This window comes from Dama dama, chromosome 33 (assembly GCF_033118175.1).
Source record: "Dama dama isolate Ldn47 chromosome 33, ASM3311817v1, whole genome shotgun sequence".
NCBI lineage: Eukaryota > Metazoa > Chordata > Mammalia > Artiodactyla > Cervidae > Dama > Dama dama.
In genome coordinates this window covers 19,175,699-19,200,574 of record NC_083713.1, presented here as the reverse complement: position 1 = coordinate 19,200,574, position 24,876 = coordinate 19,175,699, and the positions used below count along the sequence as shown (strand labels likewise).

General features: G+C 39.4%; 1 protein-coding gene across 4 annotated transcripts in view; it reads left to right on the top strand.

Moving 5' to 3' along the window:
* Positions 1-3,975: 3,975 nt before the first annotated feature.
* UBE2E3 (ubiquitin conjugating enzyme E2 E3) overlaps positions 3,976-24,876 on the top strand; it is a 94,334-nt gene continuing 73,433 nt past the window's right edge. The window contains exons 1-3 of one of the 4 annotated variants that reach the window (XM_061135718.1): positions 3,976-4,304; positions 5,347-5,565; positions 7,330-7,380. In XM_061135718.1, coding sequence (XP_060991701.1) covers positions 5,372-5,565; positions 7,330-7,380 — 245 coding nt within the window. In that variant the 5' untranslated portion in view covers positions 3,976-4,304; positions 5,347-5,371. Of the gene's footprint in view, positions 4,305-4,638; positions 4,724-4,763; positions 4,908-5,346; positions 5,566-7,329; positions 7,381-24,876 lie in introns of those variants that run through there. The other 3 variants (XM_061135721.1, XM_061135720.1, XM_061135722.1) reach the window with 3 other exon arrangements.

Here is a 24,876-nt window from a genome sequence, read left to right as displayed (position 1 = left end):
GCAACTGAACTGAATTGAGCAAGATTGAGTTGTATATGTGTGTTTTATTGGAGGGCAATTACTTTACAATGTTGTGGTGGTGTGTGTGTGTGTGTGTGTGTGTGTGTGTGTGTGTGTGTGTGTTAAATGAGGTTAAATAAATGTATTTCTTTTAAAAATTTATCTGTTCAGGAAATTCCCTAGTGGTCCAGTGGTCAGGCCTCTGCACTTCCATTGCAGGGGGCCCGGGTTTGATCGCTGGTCTGGAAACTAGAATCCCACAAGCCCCATGGTGTGGCTAAAGGAAAAAGAAGAAATTATCTGTTCATGCCTTTTGTCTTATTAAGGTTCTTATGCTTTCATTTCATGTGTACAAGCTCTTTATGGAATAAAGACATAGCCCTTTTTGGTATATACTCTCCCTCAGACTTTTGTCAAAGGAGAAAAGCAGAAAGTGATCACTGAGCTTTGTGCCCTGAAGTCAAATAGAGGGGTTTAAGCCATCTTCCCATTTCCAGTTCCAGCCCAGGGCGTGGCACGTGGCAGGTTTTGTGCACACGACACAATGGAGGCACATTAGACGTCAGTCGGGGCACTGGACCCTGGAGGTCCAGAGACACTGAGAAAACAATGGCAATCTTAGCTTCTTAAACTAAGCCTGGGCCAACAAATGACTTCCTAATAAACCAAAATCTGTTTTTATTTCAATGGATAGAGAAAGATAATTTTATAGCCAGAGGACAAATGGATGCACATAACTGGATAACATCTGAAAGGAATGGATGTTGAGAAAGGTTGTTGTGTGGAAGGAAAGAAATGAAAGCAACAAAGCAAAGTAACAAGTATTCTACATCCATTGTGTATAAGGTATGTTGTTGGCCATGGTGGGTGATTTAAAAAAGATCTGTGGCCCTTCTATAGTTTATAAGCAAATCAAATGCGTATTCCTATAGAATTCTTGGTTATATGCACACTTATGTACAGGTATAACACTGAGACCTATTGAAAAGCATGGGAAAAAGCAATTCCCAAATCAGGGAAGTCTAAAGGATTCTGGAACCTGCCTTGTCTCTCCTTGTAATGACCAGTTACTTTAGGTCATGGCATTTGTGAGAGGAAGAGAAGAAGAGGTCTCCATGGCAATACTGAATTTTGTATCTTTCCTCCTACTTCTGACTTTCTCAGAGCTGTGAGCTAGAAGCTGGCAGGACCTCATACCAAGAAGAGAAAAAGAAGAAACCAAAAGGGAATGATCTTCTTGCAGTAGCTGAAGTCTACTGTCGTACTATTTTGAGGGGTCATACGGGAAAATTTTTATTGCATACTTTACAGAATAATTTGCATTAGGCAAACTCTGTATGCCAACACGAATGCATATAAGACATGGTTCCTATTTTCAAGGGTAAAAGCAGCTGGTTACCTACTATTGTGGGGGCATGCCCCTAATGTCCCTAACCTCAACAGAACCATTCATTTTCTTTCTAGTGACTTCAACAATTTTGTGCATGCATGCATGCTCAGTTGCTTCATATGCTCAGTTGCTGCCTGACTTTTTGCGACCCCATGGACTGTAGCCCGCCAGGCTCCTCTGTCCATGGGATTCTCCAAGCAAGAATACTGGAGTGGGTTGCCATTTCCTGAGTACTATTTATTGAACACTTATTATGTCCTAGATAATTTTCCCAGAGCACTGGTTATATTATTACTTAATGATCCTTTCAGGCCCAGTTCGTTGTTACTTTTTTTGACACATACATATCCTCAAGTTTAAGTAATAATTTATTCCATGACTAATTTTTAATTGATAATTATTAATACATCACTCATTCTGTTCACTCCTTTAATGCAGCACTTCTCATTCTGTAGTCTACATCTCTGGCTGTCCCACTATACATTGAGCTCAGTAAGGGCAGCACCTGTATTTCACTCAAATTTCTTAGCATTCGGTAGTTCCTAAGTATTCTGTTGTGTGAATATTGCGTGGAACTCCATGACTTCAAACACATTGAAGAATCATGAGATTTTTGAGCCAAGAGAGGATTTACACTTCTACATGGGAGAAAGATTAAACTGGAAAGTGTAACTTGCCTGAGGTCACATGAATCTGGTAAAATTCAATTAGAATCTAGTTGCCTTCCTTTTCAGTTCATTATTGTTTCTTCTATCATGGAAAATGCTACCAAAACAGCACTAAATATCTTTATCTCCCAATCTCCCAGCTCCACCCAAACCTCATCAGTCCATGGCCTTTGGGCCTTCAGTCTACTTCTGTGATATTAGATTTCCTAAAACAATCAGTCTTTTTAAAAAAATATATAGCTTTCCTTTCACAACTTCACATTCCTAGCAGAGAAAAATCCAAACTCCAAATTGGTTGGCTTTTGCTAGCAGAGTGTAAAAGTTGGGAGAACCTTCTGCCGGTATTTTCACTAACAAGCTCTTTCCACAAGTACACTTTGATCCAACCCAATCAAACTGCTTGTCAACACACACACTATGCTCTGTCTTCAACATTTGAGACTTCATATTCGTTCTGACTGGTGTCCTTCCTTCTAACCAACCTGGTGCACTTTAATACCTGTTCCCCTTCTGGATCGGTGTCTTCTAACACAGAGCAGAGAGATGTGGCTTTAGTCACGAGGTAGTTGAAGGAGTGAATTTTGCATCCAGCACCTGGGGCACAGACCTCCAAAATGTTCACTGAATGATTGTGTCTTAGGAAAAATCACAGAAATGTAACTTACTCATTAGAATTGTAAGCAATCCTTTACCAAAACTTTTCTATTTGGAGGACAAATAAGTATATTGGCTCACTCAGCCTTTTTTTCTTTTTTTCCTTTAATTCTATTTCATCTGTTATGACTCTGCCATTCTCTGTGAACTCCACATTCTCCCAGCACCCCTGCCCCTGACACTTGTGGGAGAGGAATCCACAAATTCCTTTGGGGCTCCATCACTGGAGCAAGTTCTCAGGAGCTGGAGAAGGTCTGGGCTGCAAACAGGAAGTTTCTGGACTTCTGGCCACTTTGCTCCCTGGGGCAAAAACTGGAGTCCACCTGGAGACTGAGAATAACAGAACAAAACTAATCTTCGCTATCCCCCATCTGTAGCTTTTCTGTGTGGACATTCTGACCCAGTACCACTTAGGGATATCGCTCTCCAGAACTGCTATCTAGTACGCACATCAGAAGAGCATCCAGCAAAGTGTCAAGTATGAAACTGTCTTACGTCCCTCTTCACTGTAATCGTTTTGAATTTTTAAGTTTTGAAAGCATCATAGGACCTCTCTTTGGAAGGCCGAGGGCCAAAGAGAAACAGAGGCTGGCCACCTGGTCTCGAAATCCTTTTTTCTTCCCTCCGTGTCCAAGACCTCATCTTGCCCCCCGAGCTGTCAGGAGGGGCAGGTGGCAGCTATCCTCTGCCTCCGTACCTGGCCTCGTCAACGACACCCATTAGTCTCCAGTCTTCCAGGGCAGTGGGGGACTACCGGCCACGCGACCCAGGCCCTTGCCCAGGCATGGGGACCCCGTGGACCACGCTGGCCCGTGCGTTGGCAGAGGGGAGTGGGCCAGCCCGGGCATGACCGCAGCTCCGGCCTGTGGGGCGGGTAGTCCAATGGGCAGCCTCGCTCCGGAGGCGGGCTCAGGCCGGAAGCCACCCCGCGGCACAGCGGCCCCGCGAGACGGCGCCCGCGCCCCCGCCTTCTCCGGCAAGGGCTCCGCGGCCAAGGGCGGCAGGGGCCAGTCCGCCGGGTCCCCGCCGCGCTCTTTGTCCGGGCCGCGCGCGGGCGGACGCGTGCGCCCCCCGGGTGAAGGGAGGCGCGGAGAGACCGCGCGGGAGCGCGCGGGAAGAGCTCGCGCCCGCCGGCCGCCGGCGGCGCGCGCCCCTCCGCCAGGCAAGCAGCGAGCGAGAGCGCGCGCCGTCGCCGCGCCCGCCCCTCCCCCCGCGCTCGCCTCGGAACTTGCTGACTGCGCGGCCGGGAGGAGCCGAGCCGGGCGGCGGCGGCGGGAGGCCACAGCGCGCGGGGGTCTCCCGCGTCCCCTCAGCCTCGCCGGGAGCTCGCGCCCTCGCCCAGCCGGGCTCCCACCCCCCGCTTTTTTCCGAAGGCGCTGGGCGGCGCCACCCTCCGGCCGGAGCCCGGCACTGCACAACCCCCTCCGACTTTCAATGTTCCACACTCCCCGGCCAGAGCCTCCTCGGCTTCTTTTTTTCCCTCCCCCCCCTTTCCCCCCCCCAGCTGCCTCCATTTCCTTAAGGAAGGGTTTTTTTCTCTCTCCCTCCCCCACACCGTAGCGGCGCGCGAGCGGGCCGGGCGGGCGGCCGAGGTAAGGCGGCGGGGCCGGGGGGCCGCGTGGGGGGCGGCCGGGGCGGCGGCGGTGGGGGAGGGGGCGGGGGCGGGCAGCTTTGTTCGCGCCGGGCGCCCGCGCCGCCGGTGTCCGCGAGCCGCCGCGGGGCCGGCCGGGCTGCTCGCATCACTTGGCGCCCGGCGCGGCGAGCGCTGCCCGCGGCCCCCGCGCGGCCCTCCCCACAAAGGGCCGCCGAGCTGCGTGGCCGCCGCCGGCCGCGGCTCGCCTCGGCGGGCGCGGAAATTTGTTGCACTTCTTGAGGCTTTGTTTGTTTGTTTTTCCTCCGGGGGAAAAAAAAAAAATTTTTTTTTTTTTTTTTTGTTATTTTGGACAAAATGTCGGTCCGTGATGTAAAAATTGAGCGAGGAACCTTGATGGCATGGGGAGCTTTGCAGAAGGTGCAGTTTGAATTCTGCTTTTCCCAGGGTGGCAGCTTGGTCTTGGCCGGATGAATCTTCGCTGCTGGCCGTGGCCAGAACAGCTTGTTAGTTGATTTTTTAAATTCCTAAGTGTTGTATTTAAAGGCTTACGTGCACAGAGGAGGAATCACCACCTTAAATAAGCATATGGGCGATTAGCAGGGTATGTTTTCCTCTCGGAAAAGGAATTTGGTAGCTTTGACCAATGTCAGTGTGTAAATATTTAGACGTTATTAGTGACTTTTTAACATTTTTCTGCGAGATCTGTTATTTACAGCGTGTCATATGTTATTAATGCTCGTTCCCTAAGTTCCCTGGCAAATCTGTTTAATGCCTTCTGAGAAAGTAGACAATTGATAGATTGTCCAAGGGATGGAAAAAAATGTGAGTGGGTTTTCTAACTTGAGTTCGGTAAATCCCTGAACGCTGCCGTTGTGAGACACATCACCTCCCCTATAACCTTGCTGTACCATGAGATAAGTGTGAACACTTCTGAAGCGTTTTCAGTAAAACACGATTTTAGGTGATGGAGAGAAGAAAATGCTATTGGTTTATTTCTTAGACTTACATTTCCTTTCTTTCCCCGTTTTTTCTTTTAAAAGTTTTCCAAGAAATAACTTCACCAAGATGTCCAGTGATCGGCAGAGGTCCGATGATGAGAGCCCCAGCACCAGCAGTGGTAGTTCAGATGCAGACCAGCGAGACCCAGCCGCTCCAGAGCCTGAAGAACAAGAAGAAAGAAAACCTTCTGCCACCCAGCAGAAGAAAAACACCAAACTCTCTAGCAAAACCACTGCTAAATTATCCACTAGTGCTAAAAGGTAATGTGTAAAAAAAAGGATTAAGCACGTTGTCAGGTTGTCTTCCAAATGGACGCTTCTGTTGATTTAACATCAGTAGCCATAGTTCAAAAATATTTCCTTTGCTATCAGTTTTGTTTGGACTTGAATGAGTTGTCATTCTTTTTAGGTGGTATAGAAGCCACCTCCCTAGAATTAGACTTTTAAGCAAACTTGTTCTGGGCTTTGGTAACTTCAGAGAGAGTGTCCTTGAGTAGAGATTGGAGTAACATCTGACAGATTAAGGAGTTGGCAAGGAAAATTTGGTGATCCCAGATGAACTGGTAGATTTGAGGATGTTGTCTTTTTGTGAGTTATATTCATCGTCATTGAAGGTGACACTTCTAGAGATCAGTGTCCCTCTTCATGAAACTTAATGATCAGAAATGGTCATGTTTGCTAAAAAATTTGTAAACTCAGGGCCTTGGCTGTATTTGAAGGCAGATTTTCAAATTGTACTTCAAGTCTGTTTTCAGCTTTTAAAAGCATGACTTTAAGTCATTCATCTCAGGTTTTACTTTTTCTAATTAAGCTATGGTCATACCTCCGTGTCTTTGTGAGAGTAGGTAAAACTGAAAAGTAGCCGTTGACATGTGAGGTGGCACTTGGTGATTGAGAAGTTTGCCATTATGCCTCTTCACTCTAAAATTTGTGGATATGCTTGACATGTTAATTCTCAACAGCAGGAGAAGCCTATTTTGTTGGATATAAGTGAAAGATCATTTGTTTTCTGTTGATTTATATTTCTGTGATAGTGAAAATAATGCTGTCAGTGGGACTCCAATCAATGGTGGTAGTAAGTGGCATACCTGTGAATTTTAGTAATTACACATCAAGTGTTCCTATAGCATTAGCCAATATCAACGTTTTATTGATTTTTGTTGATCTCAACCAAAAGAAACAATATAAAAGCTGATCAAATGTTGGCATTCTGTAGTGATAGTCTGTGGATTTTCACCTCTATTGTATCAATAATCAAGTGTTAATAACTAGAGTATTTTATGAAATAACAGCAGTCCATGAGATAATTTAAAATCCTTCTCAGTTTCTTACAATCTTGTTGATGAACATATTAAACATATCTTAAGTTTTGAAAGCATTGTAAATTTGAATAAAATAAGAACTGCTCTTTTTCCTCTTACCTCAAGGCTGTCTATCTTTTCTCCCAAATTTATTAAATTTAAGTGCTGTACTTAAGGTCAGGGAAAACAGATTTACTTAAATAAGAATGCCAGAATTCTTTGAAAGTTTTTCACTGGTAAAAATATTTGTAAATTTTAAACTTTTTTCTAACATAAAATATTGTCAAAATTATTAATGTGCACTTGCAGTAGCTTGTTAATTTTTACCTTGGTAAAGTGTCTTGGAGTCATTGTCAAATATTCTAGTGCTTTCCCTCCTCCCTTCTTGTCTCATTTGCATATAAGCTTGAAAAGAGAATTTCTTTGGTAAAAAGTGCTTTAAAATATATTTTACATCCTTTTCTGAGTACAAGTGGAGGGCTAGTTCTCAAATCAGGTGTGAATGTCTTACTTATTTACAGTAGCAAGTGAGAAAAAAAGCTGCAAAGTTTCTGTTAAGGGATTTGGGTTATGCCTCTGAGAACAAAGAGGAAGCAGCCATGTTAGCATTACTGAAGGCGAAGCCAGCCTTGCATTTAACTGCATGGTGGTAGAGGGCAGTGTAATTCCCCGGTTATTCTGTAGACTCTCAAATCCTTTTTGTCTGTTCTCATTTCACTAACAGAATTCAGAAGGAGCTAGCTGAAATAACCCTTGATCCTCCTCCTAACTGCAGGTAAGAAACAAATTTTGTTGTTTTAATTTCAAATTGTGGAAAAATATCCAGAGATTCATGTATCGTCGTTGGATGTTTGTGCTGCAGAAGAGGCTACATTTGCTTCTTTTCAGCTTTGCAAGTGGATTGAACAAAAATTGTCTTGGGTGAATTAATTAAATTGGGAGGAAAAAACCTTTTTAGAATGTATCATACGTTTTGAACTTATGAATATATTGATTTTTGCTTCTTGCTGGGGTTAGTATGAATGGTGCTGATTTTTACACTGTTGGAATAGTTCTGTAGTGTGTTTATTCAGAAGTATATTGCAGAAACTTCTAAGATTTTGCTCAGCTTTAAAGTTACTACTTGTGTGCAATCTGAACTGACCTTCCAAATTTAGAAATTGCTGAATGTGGTGTTACAGAAATGTAAATGCAGTAAACAGGAGTATAGTTGTTTCTGTTTGATTTATTCAGTAACTTGCCTTTAGGACAGAGTTTATGTGCTAAGCTAATGGTTTTAGCTGTTGTTTTCTAGAGAAGGCATTGTTGGAATTATTTACATTTTAATCAAATGGTTTAATTACTTGGGAAAATTCTTAGTATTTTTGGTACTAGAAATATGCGTATAAAAGATAGTGAATGAGTTGGAATTTGTGGGAAGAAGTCATTTCAGTGAAACTCATGTAGGATGATTTAAGATTGTTGGTTGGTATAAGGTGCGTTAAAAGTAACTGGTTTGTAATTAAATAATATTTCAATTATTTAAATTGCTCTTAGTGCTCAGTTTTTCATCTGTGACTGTATGACTTCAAAATTCATCAAATTTAGAAAAACTGTCATGTAGATAATTTGTATGGCGATATGTACTCAGATACCAGAGAGGCTACTAGAAATAAGGCAGTGTTATGGTTTGATGTGAAAGTGTTTCTTGTCTTACCTATATTTTTCTACAAGTTGTATTCACTAGTGGTGATCAGACCTGTTTCTGAAATCTACTTGAGATAGGATATAATCCAACCGCTTCTTATTTTGTATGTTAACTGGGTCCTCTGATAAGGTGATCTGATGTTTATTTGCTTTTTTTAATATTTGTAATCAGACATTTCAATTCAAAATGGAAACATGAATGTAAGCTAATTTTAAACAGATAGTAGTATGTCAGATATCAAAGTAGTGCTTAGGAGCTAGCTGCGCTATCCAGTAATGTAGCCACTAACCACTTGTGGCTATTGACCACTTTGGTTGTAGTCCAAAATGAGATGTTCTGTAAGTGTAAAATACACATCAGATTTTGAAAACAATATGAAGAAAAGAATGCAAAATATTTTACTGATTTTCAAAAAATATTTATTGCATGTTGAAATACTAATATTTTGATATGTTGGGTTTTGGTTATTTTGGTATGTAAAATGTTTTAAAATTAATTTCTTCCTGTTTTAATATGGTTACTAGACAATTTAAAATTACATATGTGGCTCATGTTGTATTTCTGTTGAACAGCACTGCATTAGAGAATAAATTACTCAGTATATCCTTTCAGGCTTCTAAATGGTGTGTCAAATCTGTAGCCATTTAGGGAGGTCAGGTTAAATTTGCTCTCTGGAAGAATTACTTAACGTGGAGAGTGTATTCTGGTATTTCTCATTATAGAAGATGTAAAGATCTATAGGTTCAAAAGTCTTTATTGTTTTAAAATTGCATATAAGGGCAAACATTTTTTTAAAGGTTTTTGTTGATTTTGTACAAATGGCACAAACTATTAAATAGTGTTTGTGTGTGAATCTAGTAAGCCCAATAGACACGTGCCGGATGCCCTGAGAGCAATAGTGTTGCAGTTGCTGAAGAAATGTGCTCTGCCTGTTTAACCCAGGAATGTTTCCACAAGGTCACTGACGATTATTGTAGAGGAAGTATAGTCTGTCTTAGAGATGAAAAATTTAGTTTAGTTTGCTTTTGTTTTTCTCTTTATATACCAGATTTCCTTTCCGTCCATGAAACAACGCTTCACATTTAGTGACCAGACTAGTGAAATGGTGAGCTCTGGGCTTACTTGTGAGCAGTAACTTGGCCCACATGCATCATCTGTGCTTTCCCTCCTCACAGCTTGTGATCGCTGTCAACTGCTGCAAACGGCACCTTTCAGTTCTCTGCTGCTTTTAATGTGCGAGTTCTTTTGTGACTGTGTGAGTGATTAATAGAGGAGGAAGAAACACGAGAAGATATCAGTCTTAGTAGGAGACCGGAGAAGTTGTTTTTGTTTTTATTAGTTTGGGGACAGTCTTCTTTCATATGCTGGACAAGTGAAGTATTCACATATTTTTATGTGTTTCTCTGTTAAGTCTTCAGATTCTTTTGGGTGGAAGAACTTCTAGGTCTTGTTCTTGAGCAGGAGTTTGGAATAGTAAGGTTTAGTGGAGACATTTTTAGGATTTTTGACAGCTAATTTAAAATTTGTGTTTTTACCTTTGTGTCAAATACGTTTTTGTGGTGTTCTTGTAATTCACAGGTGAGAATTTTAGCTTTGTGGTGATTGTACAGTTTAAATTTTTTAATTTGTTATAATTAATAGTGGGACTCTATTAATAAATTCTAGAAAATATGTGAATTCCTATTGTCTGAAATCTATGAAACCTAATTATTTTGACTTTCATGTGTAGTTAATTAATCAGAATTCCATTATGCTTTTGAATATGATTTTTACAAGCTTGTCAAAGTATGTGATACATTTAATTTTTCAGAGAAGAATGTAAAGTATGTCTGTGTACATTGAGAAAAGAACTTGAATGAAATACAAGAAAACTCAACAAAATCAAAATTACTCAGACTTCAGATACTTTCTTAAATCTTTTCCTATGTTTAATTAATAAAATATTTTTTAGTTATTTATATAGCTGTGTTAAATATGTATACACCCAGGGTGATCATAGGATAGACTTAATTATTGAGTTAAGTGTGTGGCTTTAAACATGTCTGAATATATTTGGATAGTATTAATATTTCTTTTCCTGATAGTATAAACGTGTGATAAAATGTTATTTCCAGTGATTTGATGGCATTTCAGTTTTTAGGTATTGCAATGCTTTAGGCCAAAGCATTTACAGATATAACACTTAGTGGCTTCAATTTATATTCTTTATTCTAGATTAGAGTGTGAAGAGTTGATGCACCAGTGAGAATGAAGGGAGATTGTATTATGTGCATTTCCTTATCTGTTTTTAGAGAAGGTTATTAAGTAGAATTGAGTGATGGGCTACAAGACTTTTATGTTCCATCTGTTCCCCAGAGGGTATCCTCTCAGGACTTGACAGGTGGTGGAAGTTTAGAAAGGTGCTGGATTTTTAACTCAGTCTCTTTAATTCTTTTCATATCTGAGACAGTACAAAAATATGCTCTAAAAATATCCTTTAATATGTTCAGATTGAACCTATGTTAGAGTAGACATTCAGAGACGTTTGTAATAGTTTTTGGATGTCAGAAAGGCCTTATTGAGAGGGAGGCGTTACAGTATCAAGTTACTGTATTAACATGCAAAACCTGAAAGTGGGTGCTATGATGCTTGCAAATTTTGCTCATTTCCGTCTTTCTAAAAAATGAACAAAAGCAATTAAGTTCTAAACCAGTAGTTGGGAAGCCCTGATTTACTCATAAGCCAACTGTCTGTGGATGAGCTCTGCCTCCTTTTGCGGATTACCATCGCTTTGCGCCATTTCTAGGGAATATAGAACTTTGCTGCTCCGGGGTGGTCTTCAGACCAGTTGCATCATCTGCATCACAGGTGAGATTTTAGAACTGTAGAATCTTTTAGAAATGTAGACTCTTGCCTACCCCCCCCCTGCAGAAGTACTGAATCAGGATCTGAATTTCAACTAGATTTCCAGATGGATTGCATGTATTTTAAGGTTTGCAAAACAGTGGTACTTGAGCTGGACTGGGTACAAGTCTCTGCTCTGGCACTTAATAGCTGTGTTAGCTTAGATAAGTTATGGAATATTTCTGTCTTTCTGCTTCTTATATGTATAATAAGAGATTAAAATTATACTCCCTTTATAAATTTGTTGGGAAGATCAGATGAATTTGTATGTTTAGAAATTCCTTAATGTGAATTTTCGGGTCAGTAAAGTGGCCGAGGCGTGGTTAAAGAGCTAGCTTAGCAGTATGTCTTCACCTTTGCTGGCATTTTCTCCAGTGCATCAGCATCCAGCTATCGGAATAATTTTACCTTAATCAGCTCTGCACCTATTGGGAATGTCAGGCGGCTTAGTTAAAAGCAGTTCCTTGGAACTGGAGTAAAAAAGAAAATAAACCTAAGAACACTGGGCAAGGTTGAACAAATAGTATATCCTCTTTAAAGAAATATGCTAATGGTTAATGAAACCTAATTCAGTAGAGAATGGTCTGTCCAGTGGATTATAATAAACTACTTTTAGATAGTGGTGATATGTTTTCCCTTTTAAGTATGCCATTATAGGAATTCATAGTTTTACTGAGAATGAGATTATATCAATAATTTTGTAAAATTTAGATTCTGAATTGATATAATTTGCTAGTTACCTGGACATAGCATTCTTTCCTTCTCTGTGATCTAAGGAGAGATTTTGAAAGCTTTCTCTAGTTGCCATACGAAGGCAGGTCATGACGAAAGTGACATGTGAATCTACATAGCTTTGTTGGTTGCTTATATAATACTTGGTTTTAAATCCTCCCACACATATGGATAGATTGCTTTTTCTTTTTTATGTATACATTTGATTGTTACTGTTTATGTTAGCCAAAATGTGCTGTGGGAAGGTACGCTATTTCGTAAAACAAGATTGTTTCATTAATTATCTAGCCCTTTTGTTTCCAACTCTTGAAAAAAATCCTGTAATGGCCTTTTTATAAAAATTAAATCTTAGTTGGATGCTCAGTTTGTAAAACAGATAAGTACAGAACTACTCTGACTGAAGGTGTTTTCCAGCTGGTCTGTCAAATTGACAGGAATAGAAATTCTAGGCAAAATAATGACTTTGGATTGGAGATCTATGAAATATCCCGTATATTCTTTACTTTTTCATAATTATGTGTGTTTTAATTTTTGGCTTCACACTGAAGCATGGGAGATCTTAGTTTCTCAACCAAAGATTGAACTTGCACACTCTGCATTGGAAGGCAGAGTCAACCCTGGGACTACAGGGGAAGTACCCATGATTGTCATTTTTTAATATGATTGTTCAGAGGTATTTGGCTACCATTTGTATTATAAAAAGAGATTGGTTTGCAGTAAAGCTAGTTATTTCCTTCATACATGCTGGTGTAGCAGAAGGATTCAGTACTTTGTGACTGAACACTTTTTCCAAAAGACTGGTATAATTGAAAATAATATTCTTCCCTCTCAACAGGTCAGATTTTTATTAGGAAGCTGTTAAGTTCAGTGCAGATAATGAAATCAGAAAGTGGGTGAAAACTGCATTTAAAAAGTTATGTGGTTACTTTGCAGCTACATGCAAGACTCAGTTTGTTCCTTTCTATAGATAACCAGCTGGTACCTTATTCTCTCCTTGAATGAGTAGCTGTAACAACAGATGGATATGTTTAGTTATAAGAAAATCAACAAGTCATTGTTCCTTAGAGTACAAGGGTGCTCCAGTGGATCTTGATCTGCCATTCTCATCTTTCCTACAAAATTAAGATTAAAAACAGGATAAAACCACCTGTAGATCTAGAGAACTAGAAAGATTCCCCCCCCCCCCCTTTCTATACTGCTTTAACAGGGTAGCTTATTTGGCATTTTAGATCTAGAAGAAGAAGCATCTTTAATCCTTTACTATTTCTCTTTCCCCAGTTCTCAACTTGGGGGCAGTTTTTGCCTTCTTATTCACACACCCCACACCAGTTGTCCTATGGAACAATTGGCAATGCCTAGAGACTTTTCACAACTGGGGGAAGAGGAGCTGCTATTAATAATTTAGTGAATAGAGGTCAGGGATGCTCTTAAATGCCCTGTAATGCCTAGGTCGCCCCCCTCCAACAAAGATTTTATCTGGCCTAAAATGTCAGTCATTTTACTTTGAGGTTGAGAAATCCTGCTATAGATGTTAATTACAATACCTTGCCTCTTTAATTTTTACATAGTTCATTTATTATTATTTTCCTATCTTAGTAGTGATGCCTAGTGAATATACATTCTCCTATACTTTCCTCAGAGCTGGTATCCCCATCTCCCACTACTCTTGTGCTGTGGTTTATCTTATATTATCTGATACATGTCTTTTTTTTTTTTTTTTCATGTGACCCTTTAGGAATGGCTGTGTTGAGTACCTTTTAAATTATGGTCTATTGAGGCCAGAAATTCTTAATAGCAATATTTATAATTAATTAGCTAGTTTACTATTAGTTCATTATACCCTCTTCATGACTTAGCTTTAGGCTGGTTATATCTGTGTGCTGCTGGAAATACTGAAGTATCATCGAGTGTAAATAACCATTGGGAAATCATCAAAATTCAGTTTGATTCAGTACATTGAACTGCAAACAGTTTAGAAAGTCATGCTCTTCATCTGATTTTGATTTTTATCATTAAGACAATACAGAGATTATCTTCTTATTGTTACAAGTCCACAGTCCTTTATTTCTAACCTTTGGAGCCAGTAATGTTTCAGAATGTGGAAGTTTTCGGATTTTAGAAAGGGAATGTGATGTAGTTTATGTAACACTGTCGGTGGGACCTGGGGCAGCACTCCATAACCAAACACATTCATATTTCTACACCCAGACTGTACGAATGTTCTCACTAAGTGGCATAAATCGGCACTACAGATAGCTTCAGGTTAGTTCATGTTTGGTGTGGCTGCCAGATTATGTCTCAGTCTTTGATTTTTAGAGCTTCTGGGATACTCCAGAATTTGGGTGAGCAGCTGTGGCCCCGTCCTCCCACTGTGACAGTGACGAGTGACACCAGCTGTTTACTGCGTGGTGCGCGGTGTGTGAAGTCTCATTCGCTTTTCTTTCTTTTACCTGTTTCCTCGTAGCTGTCTTTAGTTTCTCAGCTTTTATTTTTGGATCGTTGCTTTTTTTTTTTTTTTTTTAATTGTCTAACCTGTATGATCAACTAGAAAAGAGTTTAGATTCTTGATTTTAGAGTTTTTTTTCTCCTTTTCTTTTGAGGTGAAACTATAAGTATCCGTTTCTAAGTTATTCTGTCTATGTTGGATTACTTTTCTACTTTGCTATCAGTATTCTCTCTTAATTATTCTGTTCATTCTGTACATACAGTATTGCACAGAAAGGAGGATATCCTTTAATACCTAAGCATGCACGCATGCTAAGTTGCTTTAGTCGTGTCCGACTCTTTTGAGACTCCATGGACTATAGCCTGCCAGGCTCCTCTGTCCATAAGATTTCCCAGGCAGGAATACTGGAGTGGGCTACCATTTCCTTCTCCAGGGGGTTTTCCCCACCCAGGGATCAAACCTGTGCCTCCTACATTGCAGGCAGATTCTTTACCACGAACCACTGGGGAGGCCCATGATACTTAAGCATCGGACTTGCCATCGTTATGTAGGCATTTGAGTGCAGTTAGGCTATGAAAGGCGACATTAAATTTTGCTAAGCTGTTTTGTGCTGCATTAACTTCAACATATAAATATTTATTTCTTTCACTTGTAAGAAGTCCTCTGTAGGTCCAGGGACGCTCCTGAGTGGCTCTTCCATATGTTGGCTGGGATCTGCAGCTTACAGCTTGTAGCTCTGCCATTTTGAACATGTCCAGGCAGGATAACTAGAGGGTCATGTGCTGGCTGTAAGTGCTTTGGTCTGAAAGTAAGGTAGGGATTTAATCACATGACCTCAACTAGCTGCAAGGTGGTTGGAAAATGTTGGGGAGCGTCTGGGTATTTAGAGGGAAACTTCTCTGCCTATATATTGTACAAAGTCTATGTACTTCATGAATAGGCAGCTTTCATTCTCACTTCAGAAAAGGAAAGAGGAAATAATTGAGCACCCAGTCTGACACTCTGCTGGATTTCCATACTATAGTGCCTATTAATATACTATTTTATTTAATTCCCAAAACAATCCTATGAAGTATCATTCTTGTTCAGGTTTCAAAAGGTAATCTGAGAGTTGTCACACATGTAGTGCATTTATATACATAACAGCTTCAAGGCAAACATCTAGGCTTAGTTTTGACGTAAATGTAAGCACTTCTTGCTTCTGTACACTGCTGCTTGAGAAATCTGGTAAAAGCATTCAGAGTTGTTTAATGGTCTGTAGGCGCGTTCTTAGTGTGTGTGTGTCCCATTTGTTTGCTTCGAGTCTCCTGAAAGATCCAGCATACTCTATGGTTTTAGAACCTGGCGAGTGAGGTGCAGTTGGTGAATTGGAGAGTTTTCTTTGCCTTGGGGGTACTAGGCTTGCATTAGTGATTTTTTTTTTTTTTTAATCATTCAGACAGAATCATTTTCTTTTTTAGGGAGCATTCCCCAAGTTGCCAGCTCTCTTCTCTGTTCTCTTTCCTTGTAAGGAAGAAGGTCAGGGAATGAATATGATCATAACAGAGAAGGCAAATCTTTGTTCTCTGACTTGTAGTTCCTTGTGTAAGGCTTTTCTTTGAGCAAAGGAATGACTAAATCTACCTCTCCTTTTTTCTCTGGGGTATGATGAAGCAGTCTGTGTTTATGAATTGCTTTGAAACTGGGGGAAAAAATCTCTACAGAAAAGAATTTTATGGAGAAAAGTCCCAACCATATGGGATTTGAGGAATATTTTAATGCTGACTTCTCAGCATCATGTGTATTTGTTATTTTTTAATACTGGTACTAGATACGACTTGTTTTAGAAGTTGGCTTTATGTTAGATCCCTGTTAATTTTGTCTTGTTTGTAACTATATGTTTATAAAGTATCTAAGTTTTATAATTTATTTAAGCACTATTTTTCCTAATACTTTATGGCACTTGGAAGGGAAAAAAGTAGAAGCAATGACAGATTTTATTTTCTTTAGGTTCTAAAACCACTGTGGACAGTGATTGCAGCTATGAAATTAAAAGACATTTGCTCCTTGGAAGGAAAACTATGACAAACCTAAGCAGTGTATTAAAAAGCAGACATATCACTTGTTTCGACAAAGGCACATATAGTCAAAGCTATGGTTTTCCCAGTAGTCATGTACAGATGTGAGAGACCATAAAGAAAGCTAAGTGCCGAAGACTTGATGCTTTCAAACTGTGGTGCTGAAGAATACCTTTATGAGTCTCTTGGACAGCAAGAAGATCAAACCAATCAATCCTAAAGGATATCAACCCTGAATATTCATTGGAAGGACTGATGGTGAAGCTGAAGCTCCAATACTTTGGCTGCCTGACACGAAGAGCATACTCTTTGGAAAAGACCTTTATGCTGGGACAGTTTGAAGGCACAAGGAGAAGGAAGCAGCAGAGGATGAGATGGTTAGCATCATGGACTCAATGGACATGAATTTGAGCAGACTCCGGAAGATAGTAGAGGAAAAGAGGAGCAGCGGTCTGTGGGGTCACAGAGAGTTGGAGATGACTTAGTGACTGAACAATAACATTTTTTCCTATAAACTTGTGAATTTGTACAAAAATATTCCTAGATAATAGTATGGGGATTTGCTTTATTCCTAAGAGTCTCTTTAGAAGAGGAGCTGGTCCACCTAGCAAAATGAAAGTGAAAGTCCCTCAGTCATGTCCGACTCTTTGTGACCCGTGGACTATACAGTCCATGGAATAATTCTCCAGGCCAGAATACTGGAGAGGGTATCCTTTCCTTTCTCCAGGGGATCTTGCCAACCCAGGGATCAAATGCAGGCAGATTCTTTATCAGCTGAGCCACAAGGGAGGCCCAAGAATATTGGAGTGGGTAGCCTATTGCTTCTTCAGTGAATCTTCCTGACCCAGGAATCGAACTGGGGTCTCTTGCATTGCAGGCAGATTCTCTACCAACTGAGCTATCAGGGAAGCCCCCTAGCAAAATAGACGTCATGTTTTCAGTGTGACCTGCTAAGTTTATGTAGTTCATTTTAGATTGATGAAACTAACAAGTTTTATGTATCAGATCTGTGTCTTGCATCTTGTCTAAATACTGTATTAAAATTGAATTCTAAAGCTTTCAAATTTTTCTTTCAGTTGACATGTCATCAGTTTTATAAGGATATAAAGGGAAACAGCCTAAGCTTGTTTTTTAGCACCTATTTTGGATGTGATGGTCAGTAAGAAGTGAACCTTAAGTAATAGCAAGAAGGTCAAATCTCTAGAGTTATTAAATTTTAAAAATCTCAGCCTCCTCTGTTTGGTCCTTGGTGTATATAATAATTTTTTAACCTTATGGTTATTTGCAACAGATAAAGCTTTGGAATGAGTTGCAATATTGCTATGTTCGTTCATTGTCCAAGGTTTAGTTTGCCTATTTTGGAGGGATTTGGACCAGTTCTGCCAGTCTGAAGTTTCTTTCCTGCTTCACTGTCCCAGAGTAAATATACTTTGTCATTCTGTTTAACTTCTAGCTTGTCTGGGGAAAAATAAAGAAATCTCTAGTCTGAAATTGCTTTTGGGAGTATAGCTCCACATGTTTTGGTCTGAGTGAAGGGCCTAGGGAAACATGAATTTTGTTACCTTTTTATTTTATTTTCCTTTACTTATAAATCATCATGATGATTCTCCCTTTACATCCATGGGACTTGCTTTTTATAAACACCATTCATTCCCTTTCTAAGGGTGGTTATTTGTAGTTTGTTTGCCATTTACAATCTTATGGGTCCTTTACAAATGGATCATTTTTTTACATTAAATTTTAGTAGGTCAAGAATCCATTTATTTAGGGTCCCCAAGAGAATCCATCTCAGAAGATTGTGGCTACATGTTTTTTTATGGCTTCCTGCTGCTTTCTATGGTCTTCCCAATTTAAACAGTAGTAACAACAAAATTTAGAGGGCATCTTAAGGCCGTGGCTTTACGGTTTTCTTTTTGTTTCACACTTGTTTCTAAGGAGATTGGTGATATTTGTTGGATTTGTTATATATATACTTGTTGTGAATTTACCTTCGATTACAAAGAGGGAAAAATGCGGCATTTGAATGGTTTGAACACAACCGTAGATGTATGTGACCACGTGGAATTCAATGACAGTTTTAACTAGTGCACCTTTAGATTCTCTTTATTTTATCTACACCAGTGTCTGTTTAAAATTTTTAAAGACATTTCTGTTATATCCTCCCAGATGCTTTATATCCCCATATCCATTAGAGGACTATGCTAAGTATTCATTTTCCTTTATAAGCCCTAAATAAACATGTTGCAAATGATCACTTTTCCCTCCTGCTGAGGTTTCTTAATTTTTTTTAAATTAACTTTTATTATGGAGAACTTGGAACATGTACAGAAGTAAACAGGCTAGTGTGATAAATAGCCATGTAGCCTTCACCTAGTTTCAGCTGTTAACAAATCTTGGCCAGTCTTATGTCATCCATAACCCCAATCATTTCACCCTCCTATATCATGTTGAAGAAAATCTCAGACATCATTTAATCTGTATTTTTAAAGAACAGATATTTCAGGTGCATTTCCAAAAGATAAAGATTTTTTAACTTAACCCAGTATCACTAACACATCTAAAAATACCATCAAAATTCTTAAATCAGTCATGTTCAAATTTACAAATGTCTTAAGGATTGTCTACCTTTCTTCTTCAAAGGTAATTTGAGTCAGTATCCGAATAGACACACTAATTGGTTGAGTGTTTTATGTATCATCCAGTCTGTAATTTCTTTCTGTTTTTGTTTTTCCCTTTTTCATTTTTGCAGATTATTTAAATGAAACAGGGCTGAGTTGTTTTTTTTTTTTTAGGGCTGAGTTTTTATGTCTGGATTTTGCTTGTTGCACTCTGACGGCATAGTTTAGTATCTTTTTGTTCAGTGTTTCCTGTAAATTTGGGAGTTAGGTCAGAAGGCTTGTTAATATTCAAGATTGATCACCATCCCTCCCCCCTTTTTTTCTTTTGACAAAACTGCTTCATGGATGGTAGTGAGCTATTTCATCAGGAAACACCTGAAAATCTGGTTGTCTTTTTGTGATGCTGTTAGCCGCTGAAATACTTGTCTAAACAGAAACTTGCCCACATTTTGTATTTCGTTACCAGTCTGGTAAGTTCCATAGTGAAGGCAGAATAAGTGTTTAATTCTTCCTCTTGTTTATCAAATTTATTTTTTTTCCTCCTTTTCAAAATTGTGAGTTGATTACTTATTCTTTTTTGATGCATGAACTTATATTTGTTTTCTTTCATTCCATTGCAGTCCTTCAGTATATGGCCACTGTTGGGAAACTTTGCATGCATAAAAGTTGCATGGACATATTTGGTAGTAACATAATGCAAATGCATGTTATTCAACTCAACCGTTGCCCTAGGTATTATTTTGAAAACTGAATACTTCTTGAAGCTGTTGCTTTAAACATAAGATATTCTCCTGGCCATATCTTAATTTGTGAAGGAATAATCAATGTCTTAGTAACTAAAATTCCTATATTAGAACTATATGTCTGTTTTTAAGTTCTGAATTAAAGCAGATTAAGGTGGACTGCAAAGACCTTTATCAGAATCAGTCACAAGAATTAAATTTAAAAATGAACTTTATCTAAACATACAAGGAAAGCAATGTTCTTTGTCCATTTGCAGTTTTTCTTATCAGTGTCCCCTTTGGCATTTTGGACTGCATTGTGCTTTTCCTTGGACTTCCCAGGCGGCACAAGTGGTAAAGAATACGCCTGCTAATGCAGGAGATGTAAGAGATGCGGGTTTGATCCCTGGGTTGAGAAGATCCCCTGGAGAAGGAAATGGCACCCCACTCCAGTATTCTTGCCTGGAAAATCCTGTAGACAGGATCTTGGTGGGCTGCAGTCCGTGGGGTTGTAGAGAGTTAGACACGACTGAAACGACCTGGTAACGCAGCAGCATGTGCTTTGCTGTAGAAGACCCTGAGCATCTTTGGACTTAATGTTAGTAGGGCCTCTCCCAGTTAACGTGGCCACCAGAAAGCAGCTCCTGCTCCCTTGTCCAAATGTCCAGTGGGTGACTGCAGCCATGAAGTTAACAGACGTTTGCTCTTTGGAAGGAAAGCTATGACATACCTAGGCAGCGTATTAAAAAGCAGAGACTTCACTTTGCTCACAAAGGTCTGTGTAGTCAAAGCTATGGTTTTTCCAGTAGTCGTGTAAAGGTGTGAGAGAGTTGGACCATAAAGGAGGCTGAGCGCCAAATAATTCATGCTTTTGGACTGTGTTGCTGGAGAAGACTCTTGAAAGTCCCTTGGACTGCAAAGAGGTCAAACCAGTTAATCCCAAATGAAATCACCCCTGAATATTCATTGGAAGGACTGATGCTGAGGCTCCCATACTTTGGCCATCTGATGAGAAGAAGTCAATGCATTGGAAAAGACCTTGATGCTGGGAAGGATTGAGGGCAGGAGGAGAAGGGGGCAACAGAGGATGAGATGGTTGGTTGGCATCACCAACTCAACGGACATGAGTGAGCAAACTCTGGGAGATGGTGAAGGACAGAGAAGCCTGTCATGCTGCATTCCATGGGGTCGCAAAAAGTCAGACAACTTGGAGACTGAACAACAGCAGCGGGAAAAGATTAACACTTCCAGTTGCAAATTACAGTGTGATTCCACATTGTAGTGATATCCAATCATAGTATTTTAATAAAAACATTTTTGTGTAGCATTGCTTCAAGTAATGTGTAATTTGTAATAGACTTCTTAGGTAAAATCTATCATGACCAAATATGTATGATTTTACTACATATGAAATTGTCTTTTATGCAAAAATTATTTTCTTCCTGTAACATTTTACTTTTTTATACTTCCCCCAAACTCTGAAGTCTTAAACTAAATTTAAACTTTTTGTATGATCTTAACATGTACATGTACACACTCTCTGGCAAATAACGTTTCTTAACATATTCTCTGGATCTTTTTATTATTAGTGAGTTTAGTTTTATTTACAGGAAAATCTGAAAATAAAGGTGGGATTTTTCTGCTAGCCCATTGCCTCAAACTGGGCCTTTTCATTTATCTCATGTCTCTAATTATTAACCTCATGCTGTTTCTGAGAGGTGTTTTTTTTTTTTTTTAAAGCCCATTTAATTCTGTCATCTCTTCTTATCCACTATCTTTCTGCCCATTTATATTTAGTTTACTAAGCCACATCTCCCACTTTTCTGTCTTGTATTTCTTTCATCTTCTTGTAATCTGTCTTTTCCTCTTCTATTTTATTTTCTAAAGCTATTTGATAATCTAGCTGCCAATGTTTTCTTTATGTGACTTATTTTTAATTTATTTTTTAAGTGTCTTCCTTCTTACATTTCTTTACTTTCAACTTTTATTGACATTCCTGAGCTGTTTCTTCTTTCTCCTAATTACTCTTCTTTCCTATTTAGTATTTCCTTTGAGAAATGCATGGTGTGAATGTGTTGGTGTAGTGTGTATCCTTTTTTCACCCTTGTATCGTTTTTTCCCTTCTCATCTCTCCTGGGCACTCTTTGCTTTCTCTAGTTGCGGTGGAGGGGGGCTACTCTCTAGTGGCGGTGTGCAGGCTTCTCATTGTGGTGACTTCTCTTCTTGCAGTGCCCGGGCTCTAGGGCATGCATGCCTCAGTAGTTGCAACTGGCTGGCTCTAGAGCTCCAGCTCAGTACTTGCAGCCCACAGACTTAGTTGCCCTGCTGCATGTGAAATCTTCCCAGACCAGGGATCAAACCCCTGTCCCCTGCATTGGCAGGCAGGCTTTTAACCACTGGACCATGAGGGAAGTCCCACAGCTGCTTTTTGATCAAGGAATTCCCTCAGGAATTTTAGTGGTTGTCCATCAAAATGTTCTTCATTTGGTTCCTAACTTATTTTTATCTTCTGTTATGTATAAAAGCTGTGTCTAGCAGAAGTGGTCTGCTTCCCATCCCCTGGCCATAACATGGGCATCTAGGCTCTGCATCTTTGTTTACCTTCTCTCAAGGTCTCGAATGATTTTCATCCACCAATCAATAGTGCTCATTTAAGACCAGTTTTAAATCCTACATCTTGTAAAGCTTTTGGTGCACAATCTGTCTTTTGAGAGACTTGTATTTATTCTCTGGTACTTTGCGCCTCTTGTCACGTCCCCTTTCTTCCCAGCTGAACCGGGCACCAGGATTGGGTGTGGATCTTAGGTTTCTTTATATTTTCAACTCTTAGTGTAATACTCTTATACTACATTTTAGGATACTGTTAGTGAACTCCTAAGTTGAAAGCAGTACTGAAACTAGCCAAGTTTTCAAAGGTGCGGCATAACACAGGAACCTCTTTTGACCATACATCCTGGTTTTTCTCTTTTGTCTTAGTGTCACTGTTAATGGCATTTCCTTTCACTTTCAGAAATACGCTAGTTAGTAAGATAAATTGTAGGGTTACCTTAACCCTGATAGTATATATGTGGGTAGTGTTCTGGTTAGGCTTGGTGAATCAGGAGATTGTTTGTAATCAGCCATTATTCAAAGCAGAGATTCTAATTTCTTGGTCCAAGGGTGTTCTGACAATGTGCATTTTGAGAACATGTCTTAGGATTAGGTACTAGCTGCACTCTATAATCAGTTTTTTTGAGAAGTGGTGCTCTGAGGCTTAGGGTCATTGTTGGAATGAGGAGAATTGGGAAGAGGCAGAGGAGATAGTGAAATACCATTTAATCTCTATGAGGCTAGAGAAGAACAGTTAAGATCGTGTTCTTAACTTGATTTTTAGTGACTGGCTATTTCTTAATGTAAGCACCCTTTATACTTTTTGATTGCTGTGTCATAATGCAAAAGATTAGTAAAGCCTGTGGGAGGCGCGTGCAAAATCAGGGTCATATGTGTATGTATGCGTGTGTAACTAGTGACTTAGTGAGGGCATGACATTTTAATGCAAACAGCTGAAAATAGAAGTAAATCAGAATTTAGTAAGTGGCAGCTTCAGAGGAAGATGGCATGAGCTAAAAGTACCAGGGGCTTCCCTGGTGGCTCAGAGGAGACATCCCTAAATCTTACTAGGTGTTTTTATTTTAAGAAAGGAAAAGACTTCAACAGCAACCTCTTAAACTAATTGACAGAGGATGATTCATTTGAAAACATGGATTAGATTATTTGTTTAAAAAAAAAAAAACTTAAAAAAAATTTAAAATTAAATAATACTTTATACCTTTAATACATTTCTCTGTAGGTTTATAGGTAAGATGTTTTAAACTTCGAGATGGTAGCTGTTTCCCATGGTTAGAGCATAGGAAAAGATGATGAACTATCTTAAACATGTTTGAAGGCAAATATGATCTAAATGATACCACTGCTGCCAAAATGACAGTTCTCTAATTTCTTTGATGAACAGAGTATTAAAATTATAAAAACAAGTAGAATTCACTTATTAGAAAAGAATACCCTGGAGAAGGAAACGGCTACCCACTCCAGTATTCTGCCCTGGAGAATGCCATGATGTGCAGTCCATGGGAGCGCAAAGAATCAGACACAGCTGAGCGACTTTCACTTTCACTTTCAGTACCCCTCAAACAAAGGAAGTTTGTTGCAAGACTGTGAAGAATGTTCCCAGCCCTCTGACATCACAACAGTAGGCTAAAGAAGAAAGTTATTGAGCGTTTCAAGTAATGCATAGTATGATATAACCAAAACAAGGAGAAGAAACAGACTGACTGGTCATAAAGCGCAAACCAGTGGTTAGGGAGCGGGGCAGCAAGGGCAGGGGATGAAGAGGTGCAGGCTGTTAGGTGTAAACTGAGCTGTAAGGATATATTGTGCATACAGGGAGTATAGCCAGCATTTTAAAACTATACATGGAGTATATAACCTTTAAGAACTGTCAGTTACTGTATCATACACCTTTAATTTATACAATATTGTATATCAACTGTACTTCAGTTTTTTGAAAAAGAAACACAATATGAAATAAAAGCATTTGTACATTTTCCCCACTCATCAGTTATGGACATTTTGATTGTTTGAACATTTCGCCTGTTGTGAGGAGTGTTGCTGACCTTGTGTGTCCAGGCATTTGTTTCAGTATCTGTTTTGAGTTCTTTAGGGTATTCCTAGGGGTGAAACTGCGTTGTCTTACACTTGCCAAACTGCTTTCACAGAGTCGTTGCCACTTTACTGTCTTACCAGTAATGTGTGAGGGCTCAAATTTCTCCACATCATTGCCATGTGTATTTTCTGTTTGTTTGTTTATGATAGCCATTCCAGTGGGTGTGAAGTGGCATCTCATGGTAGTTTGGATTTGCCTTCATTTGTGATGTTGCGCACCATCTGGTGTATTTCAACTGATTCTCAAACAGTGAGGTAGAAGAGAGTTCTTCCTTAAAAAAATAAAATATACTCCCCATTAACAAAAAGACAATATTCTATTTGTTGAAAATACTTGTGAACAGTTAAGTTTAGGGGTAGTGGGAACCAAGGTACCTGCATTGTATAATTAAGTACTAACTGTGACTGTAATACAAAGTTAATAC